We start from the raw sequence: 23384 nt of genomic DNA, 5'->3' as shown, positions 1-23384 counted from the left end.
GAGCAGTGTTGTTCTGGGTATAGATGAGCTTTTAGATATGATACATTTTCTCAGAAATCTAGGTAGAATTTCAGGCTCAACTAACTCTAATCATAAACAGAAGTGTTGCTTTTAATTTCTTCCTATCTCTCCCCATTTAGTTTTATCAAGATTCAAGATTGCTGATGAACTGAATTAAATGCACAAGCATTTTAGATCATTTTGTCTGTGCTGGTAACTTTCAGATTGAAGGTTATTTAATGAACAAGAGTTATTTTAGATGGTAGGTAGTTTGTCCTATTCATTCCTGAGTAAATTGCAAAAGCACCACAGTAAAGTGTGTGTAGCATTAGAACTGTGATAAGTGTTAAGAGAAGCCAGTGTGGAACAAACTCACTTCTTTGGTAAAAAGAATGTTAAAATTTTAAAAATAGAGCGTTTTCCCCCTGACGTTTACAGTGATGATCGATACTGTCATAAGTACCATCAGGTTTGTTTTCCATTATGTTCTGCAGATGAAATAGGGGAGGGGAGGGTCATGGTGAAGTTCAGTTGCCATATCCTGTTTACCGTCTCCTCCCCATTTGAAATGTCTTCCAAATTTATTTTTTAGAATTATGACTAGCTCTCATTTGGAATGTCAGTTAAAAACTGTGGGCTCCTAGAAATACGTTTGCATCTGTTAATGCAATTCCCCATGGGCTTCCAGTTCTGGACAAATGATTTTCCTAAGGCACAATTTCGTGCATCTCATGGGCTCAAAAAATTTTGGCAACTGCCCAATGACTAGCAAAGAAATTGCGGTCCCTGCATTTTTCTTGCCTTTATATGAAATAGCGTTTCTTTGACATGCCATCTGTTACGTAATATCTACCTGTTCTTGCAAGGCCAAGCTTAATTACTGTCTCTTAACATGAAGTCTTCTAATAAATCCCAGACTACTACACAACCTAGGAAAAAACATGATAGATGTCAAAGATGTATTAGAAAGAGAATGTTGAGAAAATACTCAGCTTTTGGCTCCACCTTCCTAGGTACCAAGCCCCATCATAACACTGCCTCTTATTCCAGAATCTTGCATGGTAATTTACAGCTAGAATTCTAAGGATTCTGAATACCTCATGAATTCATGTGGTTTTGGCTTCAGTGATATCTAGGGTTAGCCTTCCTCTGCTGAGCATTAATCTTTTAGCAGTTGTTATATTCAGATCTGATCAGGTTTTTATATCACCTTCTGTTTGTTGTCAGTTTACTTCTGTGACATCTTGTGATTGTTCTTGCTATTAACTTCCATCCACATCAAGCAGGTTCAGTAGCTGTGCCTGGAGGTGACAGGATTAGATAACTGGTTGGAATGTAAAGCACACCTCCTCTCCCCTCCAGTCCTTCATGTCTTTTTGAGGGAAAATCTTTATACTGATGCTGCTACATAGCAAATTGGCTGTTACTAGCCATGGAGATTATAGAAAGCTGGGAAGGAAATGGGGTTGATTTAAATATTTAAATAGTAACAACAAGGTGTAAATCAATATTTTATATATGTAACATGCTTTTTTTTTTTTTTCTTTCTTCCTTTCACTTCTTCTAGGTTACAGTTCAACAAACATGGTGTATTGCGGGTAGAAGGCTTCTTAACACCAAACAAGTATGACAGTGAAGCAATTGGCTTGTGGTTGCCTTTAACCAGAAATGTTGTGGGGACTGATTTGGACACAGCAAAGTATATCCTGGCCAACATTGGAGACCACTTCTGTCAAATGGTGATTTCTGAAAAGGAAGCTATGTCAACTATTGAGCCACACAGTAAGAGCACCTCTTAGGGGATAGGATTTTTGAGTCCAACTTGACTTTCATCCCTAAATGATACCTAAGTCCAAATAATGTGTGGGTTTCATTTTCACCTAGAAGTTTAGACGACTTTGGTATACTGAGGTTGCCTTTTTTTCCTTGTGACAGATTCTGCCTGTTGATTTAATTAGAGTCAGTTACCTCTCTTTGGAGGTTGTTTAGGTTGTTTACTAAAGGAGTGGAACTCCTTTTTTGTTAAGAAAGCTAAAGAGAGATGGTGGTGGAATTTGCACAGCGTTACCAACAGTATGGGCTCACCTTAAGGGGTGAGACAGTCTCACACTTTGTTCCATCATTGTGTCTTCTACAAATGGTTCAAAGTAAAAAGTGAAGCCTTTTCATTCCTCTAGTAGGTATCTTTTCAGACTTTGTATAACCATATATGTTTCAATATAAGCATCTGTACATACCAGTGTTAAGAATTTTTATCATTGGTTCCAGGAACTAACTGAAGCTAGTTTAAGCACCAAAATAATATATTAGATAAGTTTGATTATTCTTGTATCTCAGAGTTCAGGGAATGGAAACTGGGGCATTCCCAGGAGTGGAAGTTCAGCGCTAGGTGGGGAGTGGCATTGTAAACTCTACAGGCAGCTGAAGTCCTACTGAATTGAAAAGCAGCTTTAGAATCACTCTGTTCTCTTGGGCAATAGAGACCCTGATAAGTCAAGAATCTCCTGTGATCTTACATTTAGGACAAGTGACTCTGGTGTTTCATTTTCAGTAAAGATACGAAAGTTTTCTTCTTACATACTTTAAGTAAAAGAATATTTAAAGAATTCTTAAGTAACTGATCTATAGGTGGTATATGAGTGATTGGAAAGTAAAAACACTTCTTTGAAATATATTAGTAGCTTCCTGAATCAGCAGGGCTACTGTTAAGTTGTCTGAAAAATGTGGATTTTTATTTTTCCAATCCAAAAAAACTACAGTTGTCTTTTTAAGAGCATAATTAAGAAACTTGGTCCTTAAAGATGTATATGTGATTAGCCTTTCCTTCTTGATTGTCCTGTTCCTCTTCATTTCCTCTGTGACAAGCTGGTCAGTTGGAGAGAGGAACTCTCTGTGAGTGATCCTGAAGGATGCTACCACAAGGTGTTCCTAGAGAGGGGGGTGAGATGGTACCCTCTGCTCCTGAGGTTAGGAAGCAGGTCCCAGCCTTCAAACATTTATTCTGTCTTTTCAATGACAATCATTGAATAGATGGCTAAGAGGTCTAAGACTACTCTGTAATAAAATAGTCTAATCCAGTGACCAAGGTGAAGTTCATAAAATCTTGTCTGTAAAATGCCTGAAGGTCTATGTATTATGCACTGAACTTTCACATTGTAATAAAATGACGGAGGTTCACTCAGTGTTGGATTACTTTGAAGCAAACTGAAGTTAGTCACGTGTTTTATGGTCAGTCTGAAGAAAAAAAGTCACCACTGACGGGATTAGAAAAAGATGTATGTTCTCTTTAGAACACAAATGTGACAGTATTGATCCTGTCTTGTTCAGGAGAGAGAGAGAGACAATGATCTTCTGATCGAGACATTGGGCTTTTCTGTGTCCCAGGGAAATGTCCTCCCTTTGTTCCTACTTCTTGAAGCTTTCTGATGCTGTATTTGGCACTCCTCCATCGCGGGGAAGGCCCCTCCCTCCAGTTCTCAAGAGCTTGACCACTGGAACAGAAGATGCTACTTTGTAGAAGTCTAGGTTATGCCTCCATCTGTTGACTATTTGGTTAGTGTGAGTCGGTCCTGGGGGTCCCACATCACTCCTGGCTCTAGCAAAATTGAGTTTCTGTCTCTGGTCTGTGAAGGAACCAACTTTGGACCGTTGTACCTTTGCTAGTTAATGGGCTGCTCCCTCCAGGTTCCCTAAGCACCCGGAGGGTTTTTAATGAGCAGTCTGAGAGGTTTTGGGGCATCTGTGAATAACCAGACACTCTGCACTGAAGGTTGGGTTTGTGGATTTGAATGAAATGTTGTTTCTTTGAAGAAAGCGAGGTCTGTGCTGCCTTTATAGTCTCAGAGGGTCTCATGACCCAAAAGGTGAGGAACCACTGCTCTCTGATACCTGTGTCTAAACCCCAACTTGCATAACCAGTGCTGCTTTCTTCATTGACTTACTCAGCAGGACTTCCTACGCACCAGTAGTGTGCAGAACTCCTTGGAGGGTGGGGTGGAAGTAGAGATCTGAGCAGGAATTCTGCTTGCATGAAGTTTAATCTCCTCGTTGTTCTGTTGCTGAGTCGTGTCTGACTCTTTGTAACCCCACGGACTGCAGCACACCGCCTTCCCTGTCCTTTACTGTCTCCTGGAGTTTGCTCAGATTCATGTCCGTTAAGTCAGCAATGCTATCTAACCGTCTCATCTTCTGCCATCCTTTCTCATTTTCCCTTCACTCTTTCCCAGCCTCAGAGTCTTTTCCAATGAGTTGGCTCTTCGTATTAGGTGGCCAAAGTAGTAGAGCTTCAGCTTCAGCATCAGTACTTCCAATGAATATTCAGAGTTAATTTCCTTTAGGATTGATTAGTTTGATCTCCTAGCTGTCCAAGAGATTGCAAGAGTCTTCTTCATCACCATAGTTCAAAAGTATCAGTTCTTCGGCCCTCAGCCTTCTTTATGTCCAGCTGTCACATCCATGCCTGACTACTGGAAAAAAACATAGCTTTGACTAGATGGGCCTTTTTTGGCAAAGTGATGTCTCTTTTTTAAATACACTATCTAGGTTTGTCATAGCTTTTCTTCTAAGGAACAGCGTCTTTTAATTTTGTTGCTCCTCAAGGGAAGCAAAATTGCCCTTGACTGTGTGCCATGTACAGAGAGGCCCGAGTCTGGAGTGCAGATATGAGCTGATGGGAATGCTGGAGGAGTCCAGGAGAGCGTCATGCCTGGGGCGGGGGCTTGGGGTGGGCTCTGGAGGCTAAACAGTTACCAGGAGCTCCAGTGAGAGGGGGTAATGGCACGAACTCCTTCCCCCTTCATGTTTTATTTTGGGGGCCCTCTCCTTCCCAAGACTAAGTGGCTTATTGATTTTCGTAGGACAGGTTGCTTGGAAGCGAGCCGTCAAAGGTGTGCGGGAAATGTGTGACGTGTGTGACACCACCATCTTCAACCTGCACTGGGTGTGTCCCAGGTGTGGGTTTGGAGTGTGTGTGGACTGCTATCGGATGAAGAGGAAAAACTGCCAACAAGGTGAGAGCTGACTTCATTCTTCTCCCAGCCCCTTCTACTCTTAAGTTAAGCCTCTCACTGATGGGCGGGTGATGGATTTCTGAAACTTGTGGGGCCAGAGTCCATAAAGAGCAGTAACTACAAATCAGTTCTTTCCAGGTGCTGCCTATAAGACTTTCAATTGGCTGAGATGTGTGAAGAGTCAAATACATGAGCCAGAGAACCTCATGCCTACACAGATCATTCCTGGAAAAGGTATTTCATGGGGTGCAATGATTTTCTTTTGCCTGTGTTTTGATTAGCTCATAGGGGCTGGTAGTTTGGTTTTATTTTGTGTAATATAATTACTTGCTATCTTTATTTTAGTGTGTACCATAAATTGTCCAGAAGTGTGTTAAATAATGCCCCCAAAGTTTTTGATTAAGGCTTTCTGAATAGTTCTTTAAAGGGAAAGAAAATGGCGCATTTAGGGGAAAGCATACTTAGAATGGAAAGGAGGGAGTGTAAGCACCCTAAAACGCATGCCAAGTCACTTCAGTCCTATCCTACTCTTTGCAACCCCATGGATTATAGCCTGCAAGGCTCCTCTGTCCATGGGATTCTCTAGGCAAGAATGCAAGAATACTGGAGTGGGTTACCATGCCCTCCTCCAGGGGATCTTCCTGACCCAGGGATTGAACCCGCGTCTCTTCTGTCTCCTTCATTGGCACGCGGGTTCTTTAGCACTAGCGCCACCTGGGAAGCCCACTCTAAAATAAGTGCTGCTAAAACAAGTTATCTTGTTAGAAATACCAGCTTCTGCTTTGTAATGTTGAGGTTGAAAGTACCTAATATTCTTGTTCAGATGTTTGCCTGTGCCCTTTTTTTAGCCCTCTATGATGTTGGAGACATTGTTCATTCTGTAAGAGCAAAATGGGGAATAAAAGCAAATTGTCCCTGTTCAAACAGGCAGTTCAAACTCTTTTCAAAACCAGCCTCAAAGGAAGACATAAAACAGGTATTACTGTTTATGCTGGATTCACCATCCTTGTTAATTGTTGTCTGTCTGTTTTCAATAACCCGAGGATTTCTATAGTATATTAGAAAGGAACATGGGTAGAACTGTCAGTGGAAAGAAATGCTTCATCTGTTTCATGTGGCACTTTATAGACCCATTCTCAAGTTTTACATTTATTTTTGTGGACTTTATTTGTAGTCTCTTTTAAGTAGGATTTTAATTTTCATTCCTTGAAAAAGCAAAACCTTTTCTGTTACAGTCTACTTAATAAATTGCTATCAAATTTGTATAGGTTTTTAAACTTACTATAGTTTTACACAGTTAAAATTTTTCAGAAAAGCCTAACATTTTTTAATTACTAAATATATTTTACCTGTAATAAATATATAAAGAATTGAAGGAAATAATACTGAAACAATCCTTTCTGTATCTCTCAATTTAAAAAATGTGTACATTTCCTTGGTGCTCACAGGCCTCTTTATGGTGACATTTCCTTCATGTCTGTCATCACATCTACCCCCCTTACTCTTCCTCACTCCTTGTTTTTAGTAATCAGAAATTATTTTACATTTTTATGAAGCTGTGGTGTGGAAGGCAGCATTGGTAGAAGAGTTTTGATCGTTGGAGTCAGAACTGAATTTGAATTCTTTTTCTGCTACTTTCTAGTTGCATAACTCTGGCTCAGATGAACTGACGTATATGTGCTTTAGCTTCCTCATCAGTAATAGAGGAATAATAATGCCAGTAAAATAAGTGGTGTGCTCTGTTTGTCGTTTTTGTTGTTGTTCATGTTCGGTTCATGTTTTGAGTTCTTGTTAGGGCTCTTCATCACTTTTTAAAGCTTCCTACGCTACACTAAATCAAAAGAGCATTTCCTTTTTCTGCGTTTTCCCACCTCCTCCTGAATTCACAGCTGTATTTCCTACACTGCCTCATTTACTTGTTCAGTCACTGGTTTTTGAGCGCTTACTCATGACACTTGGGTGATGGGAACAAACTGGGCATTGTAAAGAAACGTGGTGGATGGAGTGATAGGACTATGAATGATATGAGATGCTGCTACAATAGTGGGGTTGTATCTTGCTGTATTTACATCCTTCACGTCTTATACTTTCTCTAGTAATACTTAAAAGTTAAAAAATTAAAATCTCTTCTACACAAAACTACACAGTTCTGTTCTATTATTGGAAGATTACTGCAACTGTGATGATTTCCAGGGCTATTGGGTGGTTTTGTTGCAGATATTTCTCTCCTACTGGTGAGCAGTTAGGGGAAAAGATAAGAAAATGCAGTTTTCCAGCCTGTGTCAAGTTCTCCTTTTATACTCAACACAGACTTCCTTAACTGGAGAAAAAGCAGCTCTCGGTGCCATGCTCCCGCAGAATCCCTCGGGGTTGGAGCCAGTGACTGTGGGTGGGGAGGCCGCCTCCAAACCAGCCAGCAGTGTGAAACCCGCCTGTCCGGCCAGCACGTCTCCTTTGAACTGGCTGGCAGACCTAACCAGTGGCAATGTCAACAAGGAGAACAAGGGTGAGTGTTTCCTGCCTTCCAGAACTTTGATCTGTTCCCAGAGGGACTTGGCAAACCTCAGTTACTTGGAGAAGCAGTGTGGAGGGTTAGGGGTTCCCTGTAGTCACCTGAGACCTGACACAGTTGCAAGCCCAGAGAGAACTTTTGCTGGTGATAGAAGTCATTGTTGAGCTTCTGTTTGGCAAGAATAGGGTGGGCTGAGAATTATTAGTTTCAATAGTAATTTTTGCCTTTCTATCTCTACCTTGTATATATTTCCTGTTCTGTCTAAATGGGAACACTCTGTCTTCAACTTTATTTTTCTCATCCATGCTGTTGTCTCAGGATGCTTGATTGTAGTATAAAGCGCATGGGTTTGGAAATCAGGTATTTAGAATTTAGGTGATTCTGCTTTCTGGCTGTTTTACAAGAAAGAAAAATTGCAGATCAGTTTCTTTCACGCAGAGATATTAAACATCTCACTGAATAGAATTCAGTACAGTAAATAAAGGACTTAACACGGGGTGACCCAATAGGGCTTGAGAAGTGCAGCTGCAGTTTTAACATTTAAAAAGTGGGGAAAAGTCATGTGAGGAGATAACAGAAAAAGAGTAAAATTCAAAATCTGCTTATATTTAAAACAAAAAAACTTAGGAACAGAAGGGAATATCCTTAATGTAATGAGTTTCTACGATAAATTGACAGCAAACATGTCAAATTATTACTGAATTTTTTAATCAGTTGAATAATTTTTAAGCTGTTCCCTCTGTGTTCAGGCATGAGACGAGGATTCCTGTCTTCAGACTTTCATTAAACATTGTACTGGAAGTCCTGGCTATTGCAGTGAAGTGAACAAAAAGATGTTAGGATTGGAAATAAAGAGAGAAAACTGTTGATATTTGTGGACAATCTAATTACGCATGTGAAATTCTAAGAGAATCTGTATTTATAAATACTATCAAGGTTGATAGTTACAATGTTATTTACAAAAATCAGTTGTATTTTCCATACCAGGAACAAATAAAAAGTACAGTTTACCATAGTATCACTTTGGGTATTGAATGTTTATATATATATACTATGTATAATATATGTAAATAGCAGTTGGAAATCCTTACCAAAATCAATAATATCATTAGTATTTATCCTCTTAAGTTTCCTGGTTCCATAGTAATTCTGTTAATAGAAGACTAGTAAGGGCTCTGCCTTTCAGAATGCTTTTCCATCTGGATGTTTTTGGTTTCCTTTTTAGAAAAGCAACCAGCGATGCCAATTTTAAAGAATGAAATCAAATGCCTTCCACCCCTCCCCCCCTTGTGCAAATCCAGCACAGTCCTCCACACCTTTAACAGCACAATTTTGACACCTGTAAGCAACAACAGTTCGGGTTTCCTCCGAAATCTCTTGAATTCCTCTACAGGAAAGGTATGTATTTGTCTTACTGTTTATACTCTCCTCCACTCCCTGCCCCCCTCAATAAAGATGAACAGAGTCAGAGTAGAAGAGAGTAGAGAAACTAAAACAGAAAGTAGAAAGAAGGATGTGAGTCCATTGCTTTCTTCCTTCATGGATACAAAGGCTGTATCATTGGCAGATGGGCTTCACAGCTTCTAATTCTTGGCTTATGGGCTTTGGGGTACACTGATGGGCTGATTCTAATTCTTGGCTGATGGGTACACTTTTTTATGTACCACTTCTGAGAGTTGTGATATCAGGTAGAGGAAGAAGACTTACCTCTGTGAGAGTTCTGACTTGGGTTCTTCCCTGGGTATGTAATATGTACTCATCCTACTGTTATAGGAATATAGGGTTTATTGATGGTAGGGAATGACATGTTTAAGACTTATGTTCTTTTTCAAATTCAGACAGAAAATGGACTCAAGAATACACCAAAAATCCTTGATGACATCTTTGCCTCTTTGGTACAAAATAAGACCTGCTCTGATTTATCAAAGAGGCCCCAAGGACTGACCATCAAGCCCAGCATTCTGGGCTTTGACACTCCCCACTACTGGCTGTGTGATAACCGTCTGCTTTGCCTGCAAGATCCCAACAACAAGAGCAACTGGAATGTGTTCAGGGAGTGCTGGAAACAAGGGCAGGTAAGGGGCCTCTTGCCCAGCCCCACCACATCCCCTTCCCAGTGCCTTTGGTAGACTTCTGACAACCTCACCCCACAGCCCCTCCCCTCCCCACTTGCTGGATTTTAAGTGCTATACACTTTATCTCTTTTTTTTGTACTTTATTGTTTAGGGTGAATGCAATCAGAGTGTGGCTGTGAGTCTTATTTCTTACCACAAACATTCCTGAGCTGTATTCTCTGATGAGGTTTTGGTTTTGATTGCTTCCAACCAGTCATCTTTGGATCTTTTATTTTTTTATTTTATTGTTTTTGACTGTGATGGGTCTTCATTGCTGCACACAGGTTTTCTCCCATTGCAGAGGTGGAGGCTGCTCTGTGGTGTTGTGTGCAGGCTTCTCATTGTGGTGGCTTCTCTTGTTGCAGAGCACAGGCTTGCAGTATTGTAGTGCTCGGACTCGGTATTCGTGGCACACAGGCTTTGCTGCTCCACAGCATGTGGGATCTTCCCAGACCAGAGATCGAACCCATGTCCTCTGCATTGCCTGGCAGATTCTTAACCACTGGACCACCAGGGAAGCCCCATCTTTGGATTTTTGATGAGTGCTCTCTGGGCTCAGTGATTCTTGTGTGATAAATGTCAATTGGAGAATTGGGTATATGACTGAGGCTAATGAAGTTTGGAGGATTAGACAAAATAGGATAAAAATCAGGTGTCCCTCTTCCATGAATTATAACCTTATGCTGAAGACAATTTTAGGTGGCCCTGAGCCATGTAGTGTCAGCCTGGAACTGGTGTGTAGTCTCCCAGGCGGGAGCCTGCTTTAAAGGGCAGTGATGCTCCATCTGAAGTTTTGGTTGATAGTTTAGGTGATGATGCTTGGCTTTGTGGACCTGCTTCTTTGCATTCTTGTTTTGGTTTATGTTTTCTGGATCTCTGTCTTCTCTTCTGGACCAAATAGAATCCTCGCTAAAGGAATAGTTTGCTCTTGGGCAAGGCCAGGACTTGGGAATTGCCAAATAGAAAAATGTATGTATTTAACAACAAAAAATTTTTTTTCAGTCCTGTTTACTAACACGATTTTCTCATGATGACAATGACACACTGAATACAGTCCACTGACATGTTTTGTTTGGATTATATAATGACTTGCTTGATTTTTTTATTGTAGGTAACTTTTATTGGAGTTTAGTTGCTTTCCATTGTTGTGTTAGTTTCTACTGTACTAACACAGAGTGAATCGGCTATAATGCTCCTGTTTTAGTCTCTTAGTCATGTACAACTCTTGGTGACCCCATGGACTGTAGCCCGCCAGGCTCCTCTGTCCATAGGATTTGTCAGGCAAGGATACTGGAGTGGGTTGCTGTTTCCTTTTCCAGGGGATCTTCCCTACCCAGGGATCAAACCCAGATCTCCTGCATTGCAGACAGATCCTTTGCCACTGACCCATTGGGATAGCCATATAAATATATCCCCACTTTTTTAGATTTCCTTCCCACTTAGGTCACCACAGAGCACTGAACAGGGTTCCCTTGAGCTGTACAGTAGGTCTTGTTTGGTTTTTTGAGGATTACATAATGGGTTTTTTTTTTTTTTTTTAACTTTACAATATTGTATTGGTTTTGCCATATATCAAAATGAATCTGCCACAGGTATACATGTGTTCCCCATCCTGAACCCTCCTCCCTCCTCCCTCCCCATACCATCCCTCTGGGTCGTCCCAGTGCACCAGCCCCAAGCATCCAGTATCGTGCATCGAACCTATACTGGTGACTCGTTTCATATATGATTATTATACATGTTTCAATGCCATTTTCCCAAATCATCCCACCCTCTCCCTCTCCCACAGAGTCCAAAAGACTGTTCTATACATCAGTGTCTCTTTTGCTGTCTCGTATACAGGGTTATTGTTACCATCTTTCTAAATTCCATATATATGCGTTAGTATACTATATTGGTGTTTTTCTTTCTGGCTCACTTCACTTTGTATAATAGGCTCCAGTTTCATCCACCTCATTAGAACTGACTCAAATGCATTCTTTTTAATGGCTGAGTAATACTCCATTGTGTATATGTACCACAGCTTTCATATCCATTCATCTGATGATGGACATCTAGGTTGCTTCCATGTCCTGGCTATTATAAACAGTGCTGTGATGAACATTGGGGTACCTGTGTCTCTTTCAATTCTGGTTTCCTTGGTGTGTATGCCCAGCAGTGGGATTACTGAATCATAAGGCAGTTCTATTCCCAGTTTTTTAAGGAATCTCCATATAATGGTTTTTAAAAGTTGAATTTGTTGCTAATGTTTTAGTCAGGCTATTTCACATGAAAATGAGGACTTCTGGCCTATCTTGGGTAACCAAAAGACTGGGCGATCTCAGGGTCATGTTCCTGGCTGATTAACAAGAAGCTGCAGGCCAGTGGCAACACCCGCCTCGGACAGGGCATTCTCGCTGCCTTTGTCTCTCCTGCACGTCCCTGGCCCTGAGCCATGGCGTTGCTGTTCTGTGAGTCGTGGGATCTGAGTCAGAAGGTATGATCCTTCCTTTTCAAAGCTTGCTAGTTAATTTGAGAGCAAGGGGTGTGTGTAGCAGGTAAGCAAAGACACGAAATGCTGTATGAACACAGAGGACTATGATGTCATTTTGGGAGCTGAACCTAAGGACCAGCCTCAGAGAAAAAAATCAGCAGCTGTTTGAGGAGGGGCAGCCTTGGGAGAGGGGACAGGGCTGGGGGAGTTCAAACCGAAGTCTTCATTCTCCTCTCCTAGCCAGTGATGGTGTCAGGGGTGCACCACAAGCTGAACACTGAACTCTGGAAACCCGAGTCCTTCAGGAGGGAGTTTGGAAACCAGGAAGTTGACCTCGTTAACTGCAGAACCAATGAAATCATCACAGGAGCAACAGTAGGAGACTTCTGGGATGGCTTTGAAGATGTTCCGAGTACGTATTACAGACCCTTTAAGGGGCTGAGGGTGTGAAGTGGGGTTGGGGGTGGGCACAGGAGCAGCAGGAGCCGACTGTCCTTCAGTGGGAGCAGCAGTATTTTCTGTGAGTCTGGAGTTTAAAATTCCTATCTTACCTCCTCCTCCCTTTCTTTTTACAAATTCTGTGCATTTGAACAGAGGCAGATTCTCTTGGTAGTTCTTTGAGAGTGAGATTTTAGTCACCTCTTCTTCAGGTGACTCTGTGTCTGTCCTGTGACAGACATGTGCCCAATGGCGGGGGACGGGGAACACAGAGCCGGGGCTTGTGCCTCCAGGGTGGTGGTTTTATGTAGCTTTGCTATTTAACAAGAAGATTGTCAGTATGTTTAACAGGACAAGCCGAGCTGAAAGTGCCAGAGAATTGAGTCCTTTTCCACACAGCTGAGCCTGGTTACTGCCTCCTTACTTGGTCAGGGGGCTGTGTGTCTGGTGCTGAGGCTGGGTGCTTTATGTGACTGGCCAGTCAGTAACGTGTTTACAAGCGCCCTGTGAGCCCCAGCACCTGTCGTCAGGCTCCTGCCCCCTCGAGAGGGTTTGGCCAGTTCATCTGTAGACTCTCAATTCAGGTTTGCTCATTTCTCATTCTTTTAAGGTATACCTTTACCTTGTAATTTCTTGCTTCCTTTTTGTCTGTTATTCACATTTACAGGTTATGGCCCACACTTTGAACAAACTTTATAACCAGGTATAGCTGACTTTAAGTGGAGTGTAACGGAGGTTTCTACACATGAAGGTTAAGGTGGAGTTTCAGATGTCAGATGTTTACCTGGGAATCAAAGTCTATGAAATGAAAGAGGAGGCAGGTGCAGTGTAGTTAGTGAAGCCGTGGCACACCTGACAGGGAGCTCTGGAGCAAGCGTCGCCCCTCGTGGTCTCAGACTGGGCTGAAGTGAGGAAGAGTCAGGGCCTGTATCCCCTCACCTCCCTCAGGCCATGGGAAGGGCAAGACCTGGCAGGGCAGCTCTCTGCACCTGAGGCTGACCTCAAAGCTGTGAGGGCAGCAGGTCCTTTGAAAGGGGATCTTGTTGTCATTCAGTTGCTCAGTCCTGTCTGACTTTTGTGACCCCATGGACTGCAGCATGCCAGGCCCCTCTGTCCTCTGCTGTCTTCCCTGAGTTTTCTCAAACTCATGTCCATTGAGTCAATGATGCTGTCCAACTGTCTCATCCTCTGTTGACCCCTTCTCCTCCTGCCCTCAGTCTTTCCCAGTATCACGGTCTTTTCCAGTGAGTTTTCCACCTGATGTCTCTTCACATCAGGTGGCCAAAGTATTGGAACTTCAGTATCAGTCTTTCCAGTGAATATTCAAGGTTGGTTTCCTTTAAGATTGACTGGTTTGATCTTGCAGTCCAAGGGACTCTCAAGAGTCTTCTCCCAACACCACAATTCAAAAGCATCAATTCTTTGATGCTCAACTTTCTTTATGGTCCAACTCTCACATTCCTATATGAACTACTTGAGAAACCATAGCTTTGACTGGAGGGATCTTTGTTGGCAAAAGAGGATATAGAGGCACACATACCACAGTGTGCATTCCATTTAGGCCTGGGTTCAGATCCTGACTCTTGATATGTACTTGCTGTGTATGTGAACTCGCTTATTTCATTTTTCTAGGGCTCACACTTACTCATGCCTGCAGATGGTTAAGGCAGCCCAAAGTCCATGGCAGCCTGCCTTTTCCATATTGATCATTCTTCTGGCCAGACCCCAGCACACCACCCACACTGAAATGTCATTGATGTTCTGAGCAAACACTGTATCCTGTATTTTCCTGTGTTTGTTGTGCACCTATTTAAGTTAGATTATGGGACAGTACTTGTTTGACCATGAAACACTTGTATATAAACATTAGTCCTCAAGAACATAGGGTTTGAAGTCAAACCTGGGTTCCAGTTTCAGTTCTTACTGCTTAATAGCTGGATGACCTCAGTCATCTTTCAGTCAATTGACCTCAGTCAATTTCCTCATCCAAAAGTAGGACTATTATGTAGTGCCAGAAGTCACTGGGATATTGGATTGAGTTGTAAGAACTAAATGGATTTAAAACACTCAGCAGAGGCTAGAACACAGTAAGAGGTGTGAAATAATAGTTATCGTTGCTGTTAATCATAATGAGTCATGGCTATAAATTGTAATTTCAGCATATCTTTTTCAATTAGAGGTTCTTAGTTCCTTGACATGACCTGGAATGGTTAATTGTCTATTACAGGAAAATAGTCTGACTAAACCCTCTATGTATCATCCAGAAGATGGGGTGGTGGGGGAGGGTGGTTGGAGGGTGGGAGGAGTGGGCCCACTGTCTCTGGACAGAACATCAGGTTGTTTCAGTCTCTCTGAGCAAAATAAGTCATTTCTGTTTCATGCTGGCCTCAGAAAACTGGGGTTTCTAGACATCTGTGACCTTTGATTGTTAAAGTGTTATGCTGTTTGTTATTTGGGAAGCTGCTTACTTCTTCTGGAATACTGTATAGGAGGAAACTGGATCTATCAAAACACTACCTATGTAACATGGACAAAAGGGAGCAGCTAAGATCTCAAAGAAGCAGTTTGAAACAGGGCTCTCAAAGAGAATCCAGAGAAGACAGGGCTTGAATACAAATTACTCAGTGATCTTTATTTTACTACCCCTTGCTGGGTATAATGGATTTCTTGACACTGAATAAATAAAATGGTTGGTAATTTGCAGGATGTGAATGTTAAAGTTAATATTTGTGTATCAAAAGAAGAGAGGCAAAAGGCAAAGGAGAAAAAGGAAAAATACATCCATCTGAATGCAGAGTTCCAAAGACTAGCAAGGAGAGAGAATAAAGCCTTCAGTGCAAAGAAATAGAGGAAAATAATAGAATGGGAAAGACTGGAGATCTCTTCAAGAAAATGAGAGATACGTAAGAAACATTTCATGCAGAGATGGGCACAATAAAGGACAGAATGGAACAGAAGCAGAAAATATTAAGAGGTGGCAAGAATACACAGAAGTACTCTACAAAAAAGATCTTAATGACCTGGATAACTACGATGGAGTGATCACTCACCAAGAGCCAGACATCCTGGAGTGCGAAGTCAAGTGCACCTTGGAAGTATCACTATGAACAAAGCTAGTGGAGGTGATGGGATTCCAGCTGAGCTATTTCAAATCCTAAAAGATGATTCTGTGAAAGTGCTGCAATATGCCAGCAAATTTGGAAAACTCAGCAGTGGCCACAGGGCTGGAAAACAGGTCAGTTTTCATTCCATACCCAAAGAAAGGCAATACCAAAGAATGCTCAAACTACCACACAATTGCACTTCTCTCACACGCAAACAAAGTAATGCTCAAAATTCTCCAAGCCAGGCTTCAACAGTATATGAACCAAGAACTTCCAGATGTTCAAAATGTATTTATAAAAGGCAGAGGAACCAGAGATCAAATTGCCAACATCTGTTGGATCATAGAAAAAGCAAGAGAAATTCAGAAAAACATCTACTTCATTGACTACGCTAAAGCCTTTGTGTGGATCACAACAAACTGTGGAAAATTCTTAAAGAGATGGGAGTATCAGAACATCTTTTCTGCCTCGTGAGAAATCTGTATACAGGTCAAGACCAACAGTTAAAACCAGACATGGAACAACAGACTGGTTCCAAATTGGCAAAGGAATACGTCAAGGCTATATATTGTCATCCTGCTTATTTAACTTACATACAGAGTACATCATGAGAAACACTGGACTGGATGAAGCACAAGCTGGAATCAAGGTTGCTGGGAGAAAAATCAATAACCTCAGATATGCAGATGACACCACCCTTATGGTAAAGAGGAACTAAAGAACCTCTTGATGAAAGGGGAGGGAAAAAAAAAAGAAAAGGAAAAGACCTCTTGGTGAGAGAGGAGAGTGAAAAAGCTGGCTTAAATCTCAACATTCAAAAAACTAAGATCATGGCATCTGGTCCCATTACTTCATGGCAAATAGATGAAACAAGGGAAAGAGTGACAGACTTTATTTTCTTGGGCTTCAAAATCACTGTAGATGGTGACTGCAGCCTTGAAATTATCACACTTGCTCCTTGGAAGAAAAGCTATGTCCAACCTAGACATCATCTTAAAAAGCAGAGATAATACTTTGCTGACAAAGGTCCATAGAATCAAAGCTATGGTTTTTCCAGTAGTCATGTATGGATGTGAGAATTGAACCATAAAGAAGGCTAAGCACCACAGAATTGATGGTTTTGAACTGTTCAGATGGCGTTGGAGAAGATTCTTGAGAGTCCCTTGGACTACAAGAGATCAAACCAGTCAATCTTAAAAGAAATCAGTCCTGAATTTTCATTGAAAGACTGATGCTGAAGCTCCAGTACTTCAGCCACCTGATGTGAAGAGCCGACTCATTAGAAAAGACCCTGATGCTGGGAAAGCTTGAAGGCAGGAGAAGAGGACGACAGAGGATGAGATGGTGGATGGCATCACCAACTCAATAGACATGAGTTTGGGCAAGCTCTGGGAGTTGGTGATGGACAGGGAAGCCTGGCGTGCTGCAGTCTGTGAGGTCGCAAAGAGTTGGATATGACTGAGCAACTGAACTGAACCAGATGTGTTAGGTTATAAAGATTTTGCAAAGACAAATACATTTTATTTGCATTGTTAAGGCATTAAGTGCTAATTGCCATTGATTTTGATCTGTTTCCGAGTTATAAATAGTAACAATTCAATAATTCTGGTTACCTTTCAGACCGCTTGAAAAATGAAAAAGAGCCAATGGTGTTGAAACTTAAGGACTGGCCACCAGGAGAAGATTTTAGAGATATGATGCCCTCCAGGTACGATTATGGGAGGGGGAGAGATGGTCCTTTTCTTGAGAAATAATGATCCTGGTGAGATGAAGAAGTTACTGACTTTTAAATGTGGCTCACTAATGAAAACCCTCTTTGTTTCCACTGTGGTGCTCTGCCAGAGAAAAGGCTGACTCAGGCATGCGTGCACTCATTTGTAGGCAGGAGTGAGATCAGGCATGTTAGGGTTGGGTAGAATGTAGTGACATTGCTTTAGACAAGACAGTGGAATTGCTTGATCCATTTTCCTGATTTGCGCTTGAACCTTGAATGCTCAGAACTAAGGAATTATATATCCCTTAGTGTTACTTCATATCAGGAAGTTTTTGCTCAGATCTTTTGTCTGCAGTGTTCTAGATTTTTTTTTTCTAGATTATTTTGATATATGTGTGCTGTAGGAGAGAAAGAATACTTTGTTCATAAGCACTGCAATTCTAACCTTAAATGTTTTTTTCATTTATATTGAAGTATAGTTGAACTACAATGTTGCGTTATTCTACTATACAGAAAAGTGATTCAGTTTATATATATACACCCATTCTTTTTCATATTCTTTTTCATTGTGGTTTATCATAGGATATTAAATATAGTTCCCTGTGCTACACAGAAGGACCTTGGTATTTATCAGTTCTGTATTTACCAGTTTGTATCTGCTAATCCCAGACTCCCAGTTCAGCTGTCTCCCACCCATCTCTGCCTTGGCAACCACCAGTCTCTCTGTGTCTCTGATTCTGTTTCCACAGACAGGTTCATTTGTGTCATATAGAGATCCCACATATAAGTGATTAGAAATGCAAGCTTATTTTGCAAATTCATTGTCTTCTTCTTCTAGGTTTGATGATCTGATGGCCAACATTCCACTGCCTGAGTACACAAGGAGAGACGGCAAACTAAACTTGGCCTCACGGCTGCCAAACTACTTTGTTAGGCCAGATCTGGGTCCCAAGATGTATAATGCTTATGGTAAGAAAGAAATGGTTAACTTGAAAAGATTATTACAGAAGTAAAACACATTAAAATATTTGTAACATTGGTTTTGGGGGAGGGAGAGAAGATGTCTGTAATCCTACCCTTTAACGTAGCAGTGGTCTTCATTATTGCATATTTCCTTTCATCCCTTGGCCACGTGTATGTATATTTCCCTTTCTTAATTGCAGTTGTAGGGCATATGCCATTTTTTAATAAAAATTTTCTCTTATACTTAATATTATACAAGAAAAGTTTTACATGTTGCTCAGTGGTTTTTATGATGATTGCATCATCATTTTTGATGGTTGCATGGTACCTCATTTAATGAAGGTCAGTTTATTCATTGTTTTAATGTTGCTGGACATTTAGGTCAGTCTGCTGGAATTTCAGCTGTTTTAACATCAGATGCACTTAAATGCAGTGTTCTGTGCTGGTGGGTAGTGTTCAGTTATTTGAGTTAGTATTAAACATACTCTTTGAATTTGTATTTCATTGTTATTCCTTCCTCACCTAGTCCCAATTCCAGTGTCTCAGACTCGAGGGTGGCAAACCCTCTTTGGCATCTTTGCCATGTTCTCCAGACACCGTTGGGGGAGCGGGAGCGAGGGTTTGGACCTTAGCCCCCAGTTCTTACAGTGGAGTCAGGCCAGGAACCACCTGGAGTGAGGTCAGGGAACATTCCCAGAGAGGCCTTTATTTTGGGGAGTTCCCACAGTCCAGGTGCCCAAGATAGTTCTGCCAGGGTGGGCTGGGAGGTGGTCTAGGGGAGAGGACACAGCTGGCAGTAGTCCCCTTGCCCGTGCCCATTTCCCCTTGCTCTTCAGGTCTCAGTTTAGAGAGCTCTGCCTGTGTTATGGGGCAGCAGCCTGTTCTGCAGCTGTGCTGCCTTCCTCTGAGCCCTTCAAAGCAGCTGGATGGCTGGGATTGCAGGGTGTGTTCTGTTCACAGTGAGGATTTACAACAGATTTACATGAATGGAAGCACTTTTCTACTAAAGCAAATGGTGTAATGTTTCATCATGATTATCCAGGTCTAATAGAAATTAGAAAGCTGTATAAGGTAGAAGTGGTTACCTGAGATGTTTTTAATATAAATAGTCTATATATGTGGTAAATAGCTCGATAGAGGTCTTTTCCTCCTAGATCCAATTGATAGATGGCAGTGCCACTCTATAATAGCTTTTCATATCAAAATTGTTCCCATTTAGAGTAACCAGTTAGGGGTGGAAATAATGAAAACATGTTCATTTTCAAACATCTTCCACTTCATGATAAACCTCACTAATGAGCAGTCATTTTTCAAAAGTTGGGTGACTGAGCAGTGACTTCTCCAGGAGACAAAGTAGAGTGAAAGGCTCTTTGGAAAGATCACAAGTCAACCTCTTTTCAGCTCCACCACCACCAGTAGTTTTACAAATAGGGACCAGGACTTGAGGATGATAGAGGGGACATTGACCTGACTAGGAGACCCAAGGGGCGTCTAGTAACAGGTATGGGACTAGGTCTAAAGTCTCCTGATTTCCAGGCTTGAACCAATCTCCAGCCCCAGTGATCTGTCACCTAGCAGCCCCTACTGTGTCTGCTTATGTTCTTTGCGTGAAAGTCCATGGCGTGTTTTGTTTCAGGATTTTCTTTCATGGGAATCCTTTCCCTGGGACCATTGTTTTTGGTTCCACTGGCCAAACCAGCAAGCAGCTTCTGATGTCACTCTGAGATGTGTTCACCTTTCCTCACTCCTCCCAGCTCCGTCTGCTTCCTTCTGCTCCCAGTGTTAGCCCACATCCTGACATTTATGCTTATCATTTCCTTACATTTATAATTTTACCATATATTTGTATTACTGCAGAATGTTTTTTCAGTATTTAACCTACTTTTGAACTTTATATGAATGGAATCAGACTTAGGGATATTCCTCCATGTTGTCATTAATACCTATTCATTTAATTCAGTTGCCACCTATCACACTGCCTTTTTTCTTCTCAAATTATACTTGTTTGCATTTTACTATAGAAAAGTAAATGCACTGAAAACCTGAGTCTAGGACAGTGACTTCCCATGTACTCGTCTCCCAGTTACAACAGCTCTCAGACTTTTTTTCCATAGTTGTTTCCTTATTTCCTCTCTTCATACTTTTTCCTTTACTATTTTAAAGAAAATCTCATATATCCTATGATTTTGTCCAATATCTAATGCTTTACTCACTCCTAGGGCTGGCGTTGCAGCACACTGGAAAGAAGGGAAACTGCAGCTAAGCCCTAGGGCCATGATCCCAGGTTGAAATGATAAGGTGTTGGCTCCTGTGTATATGGCTGCTCCTAAACCAGAGGCCCCTGCAAGCCAGAGAGAAATTCCTTGGCCTCCAAACAAGACAGGGCTTAAGTTGCAGGGCCTGGCGGGTTAGAAAACAGCCTTGGCTTGCCCATCCTGAGCCATGCTTGGCTCTGTGCCCAGTCAAGAAGCAGTGTCCTCATGTCAGGATGGGGATCCAAGGTAACCGCAAGGCTTGATGAGCCTCAAGGTGAATGCTGAGCAAATAGGCTTTCTTCTGGGGGAGGAGATTAGATTCTCAGGTTATGAGCACCAGCATGGACCTCATGCTCTGACTCGTGTATGTGTGCTAAGGTGCTTCAGTCATGTCTGACTCTGTGTGATGCCATGGACTATAGCCTGCCAGGCTCCTCTGTCCATGGGATTCTCCAGGCAAGAATACTGGAGTGGGTTGCCATGTCCTCCTCTAGGGGATCTTCCTGACCCAGGGATTGAACCTGTGACTCTATGTCTCCAGCATCAGCAGGCGGGTTCTTTACCAATAGCGCCTAGGAAGCCTCTGCCTGGCTCAACCTCTTCCATCGTTGAGGGATCCAAGTGTGACTGAGTACATAGTCATTTTAGGTCCTAGCTTTCTGTGTTTGTTTGGGGCAGGGGTAGGGAAGTGTTGTGTTAGAATCCCCATCTTATGTCTTACCCCAGAGTCCTCGGCTGTGACAACCAAAGCTTGAAAGCTTGAGCTCGCCTGGTTGAGCAGACATCCTTTTGGCAAATCCCAGCCTCAGTGGTCCACTTACCTTCCCAAGTCCTACTTTCTAGTGTTGACTTTCTTTTCTTGTCAGCATACTGGCTTATTTTTAAAAAGCCCTTTTGTCTTTTTTTCTTTTATCCATATTTTATTTAAATTTCATCCAGATTTTCAGGTATTTTGCCTAGCACCAGAAACTAGTATTAGAACTTGTTTTTTTATTCTTACAAACGTAAACATTTAATATTTATTCAAAGTTGAAAGGATAAAATAACTTAATATTGAATATTGTTCTGTTACTCTTCCATGCTTAGAAAGGTAGATTTTAAATTTTGTGGCCAAGTATTCCAGGGAGTTGGAGAAGGCAATGGCACCCCACTCCAGTACTCTTGCCTGGAAAATCCCATGGACGGGGAAGCCTGGTAGGCTGCAGTCCATGGGGTCGCTGAGGGTCGGACACAACTGAGCGACTTCACTTTCACTTTTCAGTTTCATCATTGGAGAAGGAAATGGCAACCCACTCCAGTGTTCTTCCCTGGAGAATTCTAGGGACGGGGGAGCCTGGTGGGCTGCCGTCTCTGGGGTCACACAGAGTCGGACATGACTGAAGTGACTTAGCAGTAGCATTCCAGGGAGTGGGAAAGACTGTGGCAGCCTGTGCTAGTTCAGTAAATTTCAGGCTTTTCTGCCTGCAGGATTAATTACTCCAGAAGATCGGAAATATGGAACAACAAATCTTCACCTAGATGTATCTGATGCAGCTAATGTCATGGTCTATGTGGGAATTCCCAAAGGACAGTGTGACCAAGAAGAAGGTAGGATCCTAAGCATAAAAAAAGTGGGGCTTACTCTCTGAGCTGGAACATGTGTGATCTGATATTTGCCTTCTCTTGCTCCAGAAGTCCTTAAAACTATCCAAGATGGAGATTCTGATGAACTCACAATAAAGCGATTTATTGAAGGAAAAGAGAAGCCAGGAGCTCTCTGGCACATATATGCTGCTAAGGACACAGAGAAGATACGAGAATTTCTTAAAAAGGTGTGCTCCTTACCCTGTGGCATGTGAAGAGAGAAACGCGCAGAACGGCAGTATTATTAATTACTACATGTCAAGACCTGACTGGGTCACTGACAAATAATCACAACCTCAAATGTTAAACCTGTGCATCTCAGATTGGGTAGGCTAAAGCTGGTTTCTAAGGATCATCGGTTTCTAGATGATTAGGCTCACATCTTTGAAAGGGGGGGAACTTGTTTTGTTTCTCATGTCTGTGTTTTATGTTCCAGTGAATTTGGAGGGTTTTGTGCTCTGCCTTCACCTTCATGGTAGTTCCTCTGATCATCACATAATATCTATTTTTACAGCCCTAAAAACCTAAGCACTTCAGAAATCCATGTATCATTTCTTTGCCCTTGAGAGCTGTGTTCCAAGTGAGTTAATCAGGTCTCTGCTGGTTTTGTCCACCCTCATGTGGTAGTAGGTCAGGGAGACCTCACACCCTGCTGGTGGCTGTCAACTTATGAAGGGTCATGGGAGAGGTATACAGGGACTTTGAAGATCCCAAGATTCCAGTAGTTAGGTTATTCAGCAAGGGTTCTGTGTGGAATCCTTTGTTCTAGACACAGATGGGCATGTTCAATTTTTAACCTGTTTGCCACTGAGGCTGCTAGTTTTAACACAGATGTTTATGGCTGGTACTCTTCATTTGTTCATGAGGAATGGATACGCAAGGTCCTAGCCTTGTGCCAAGTTAGATCCTTAACCAGTGTTGGCCTCAATCAGGATGTCTTTTGCTAAGGATAACTTGGTTCCTCCAGAGGACCTCCTGGTCACCATGTTGTTCCTTTGATAGTGTCACCCTGAATCTGTGCTGCCCAATACTGGTCTAGAATAAACAAGTTTCATCTGTAGCCATCTTTGGGACTGTTTCATAACTCAAATTGTTAAGTGAATTAGAGGTTTTTAACAACTGCAGAGCAATAAATCTATTTTTAAGGAGCTTAAGTCTATTTACATTCAAAAGTCTAGG

At 41.9% G+C, this 23384-nt stretch overlaps 1 protein-coding gene across 4 annotated transcripts in view; it reads left to right on the top strand.

The window, feature by feature from the left end:
* The window catches only part of KDM3A (lysine demethylase 3A), a 56370-nt gene that overhangs the window by 30691 nt on the left and 2295 nt on the right, over nucleotides 1-23384 (top strand). For all 4 annotated transcript variants that reach the window (XM_070798797.1, XM_070798796.1, XM_019970297.2 and 1 more), the window contains 12 exons: nucleotides 1568-1782; nucleotides 4857-5009; nucleotides 5148-5243; nucleotides 5858-5985; nucleotides 7320-7515; nucleotides 8747-8919; nucleotides 9360-9596; nucleotides 12349-12520; nucleotides 17271-17358; nucleotides 18203-18333; nucleotides 22050-22169; nucleotides 22254-22393. In XM_070798797.1, the coding sequence (XP_070654898.1) occupies nucleotides 1568-1782; nucleotides 4857-5009; nucleotides 5148-5243; nucleotides 5858-5985; nucleotides 7320-7515; nucleotides 8747-8919; nucleotides 9360-9596; nucleotides 12349-12520; nucleotides 17271-17358; nucleotides 18203-18333; nucleotides 22050-22169; nucleotides 22254-22393 (1849 nt within the window). The remainder of the gene's footprint in view (nucleotides 1-1567; nucleotides 1783-4856; nucleotides 5010-5147; nucleotides 5244-5857; nucleotides 5986-7319; nucleotides 7516-8746; nucleotides 8920-9359; nucleotides 9597-12348; nucleotides 12521-17270; nucleotides 17359-18202; nucleotides 18334-22049; nucleotides 22170-22253; nucleotides 22394-23384) is intronic.

The sequence above is a fragment of the Bos indicus genome, chromosome 11 (genome assembly GCF_029378745.1).
Source record: "Bos indicus isolate NIAB-ARS_2022 breed Sahiwal x Tharparkar chromosome 11, NIAB-ARS_B.indTharparkar_mat_pri_1.0, whole genome shotgun sequence".
NCBI lineage: Eukaryota > Metazoa > Chordata > Mammalia > Artiodactyla > Bovidae > Bos > Bos indicus.
Note: the sequence above shows the minus strand (reverse complement) of the source record. Positions and strands in the feature narration are given on the sequence as shown.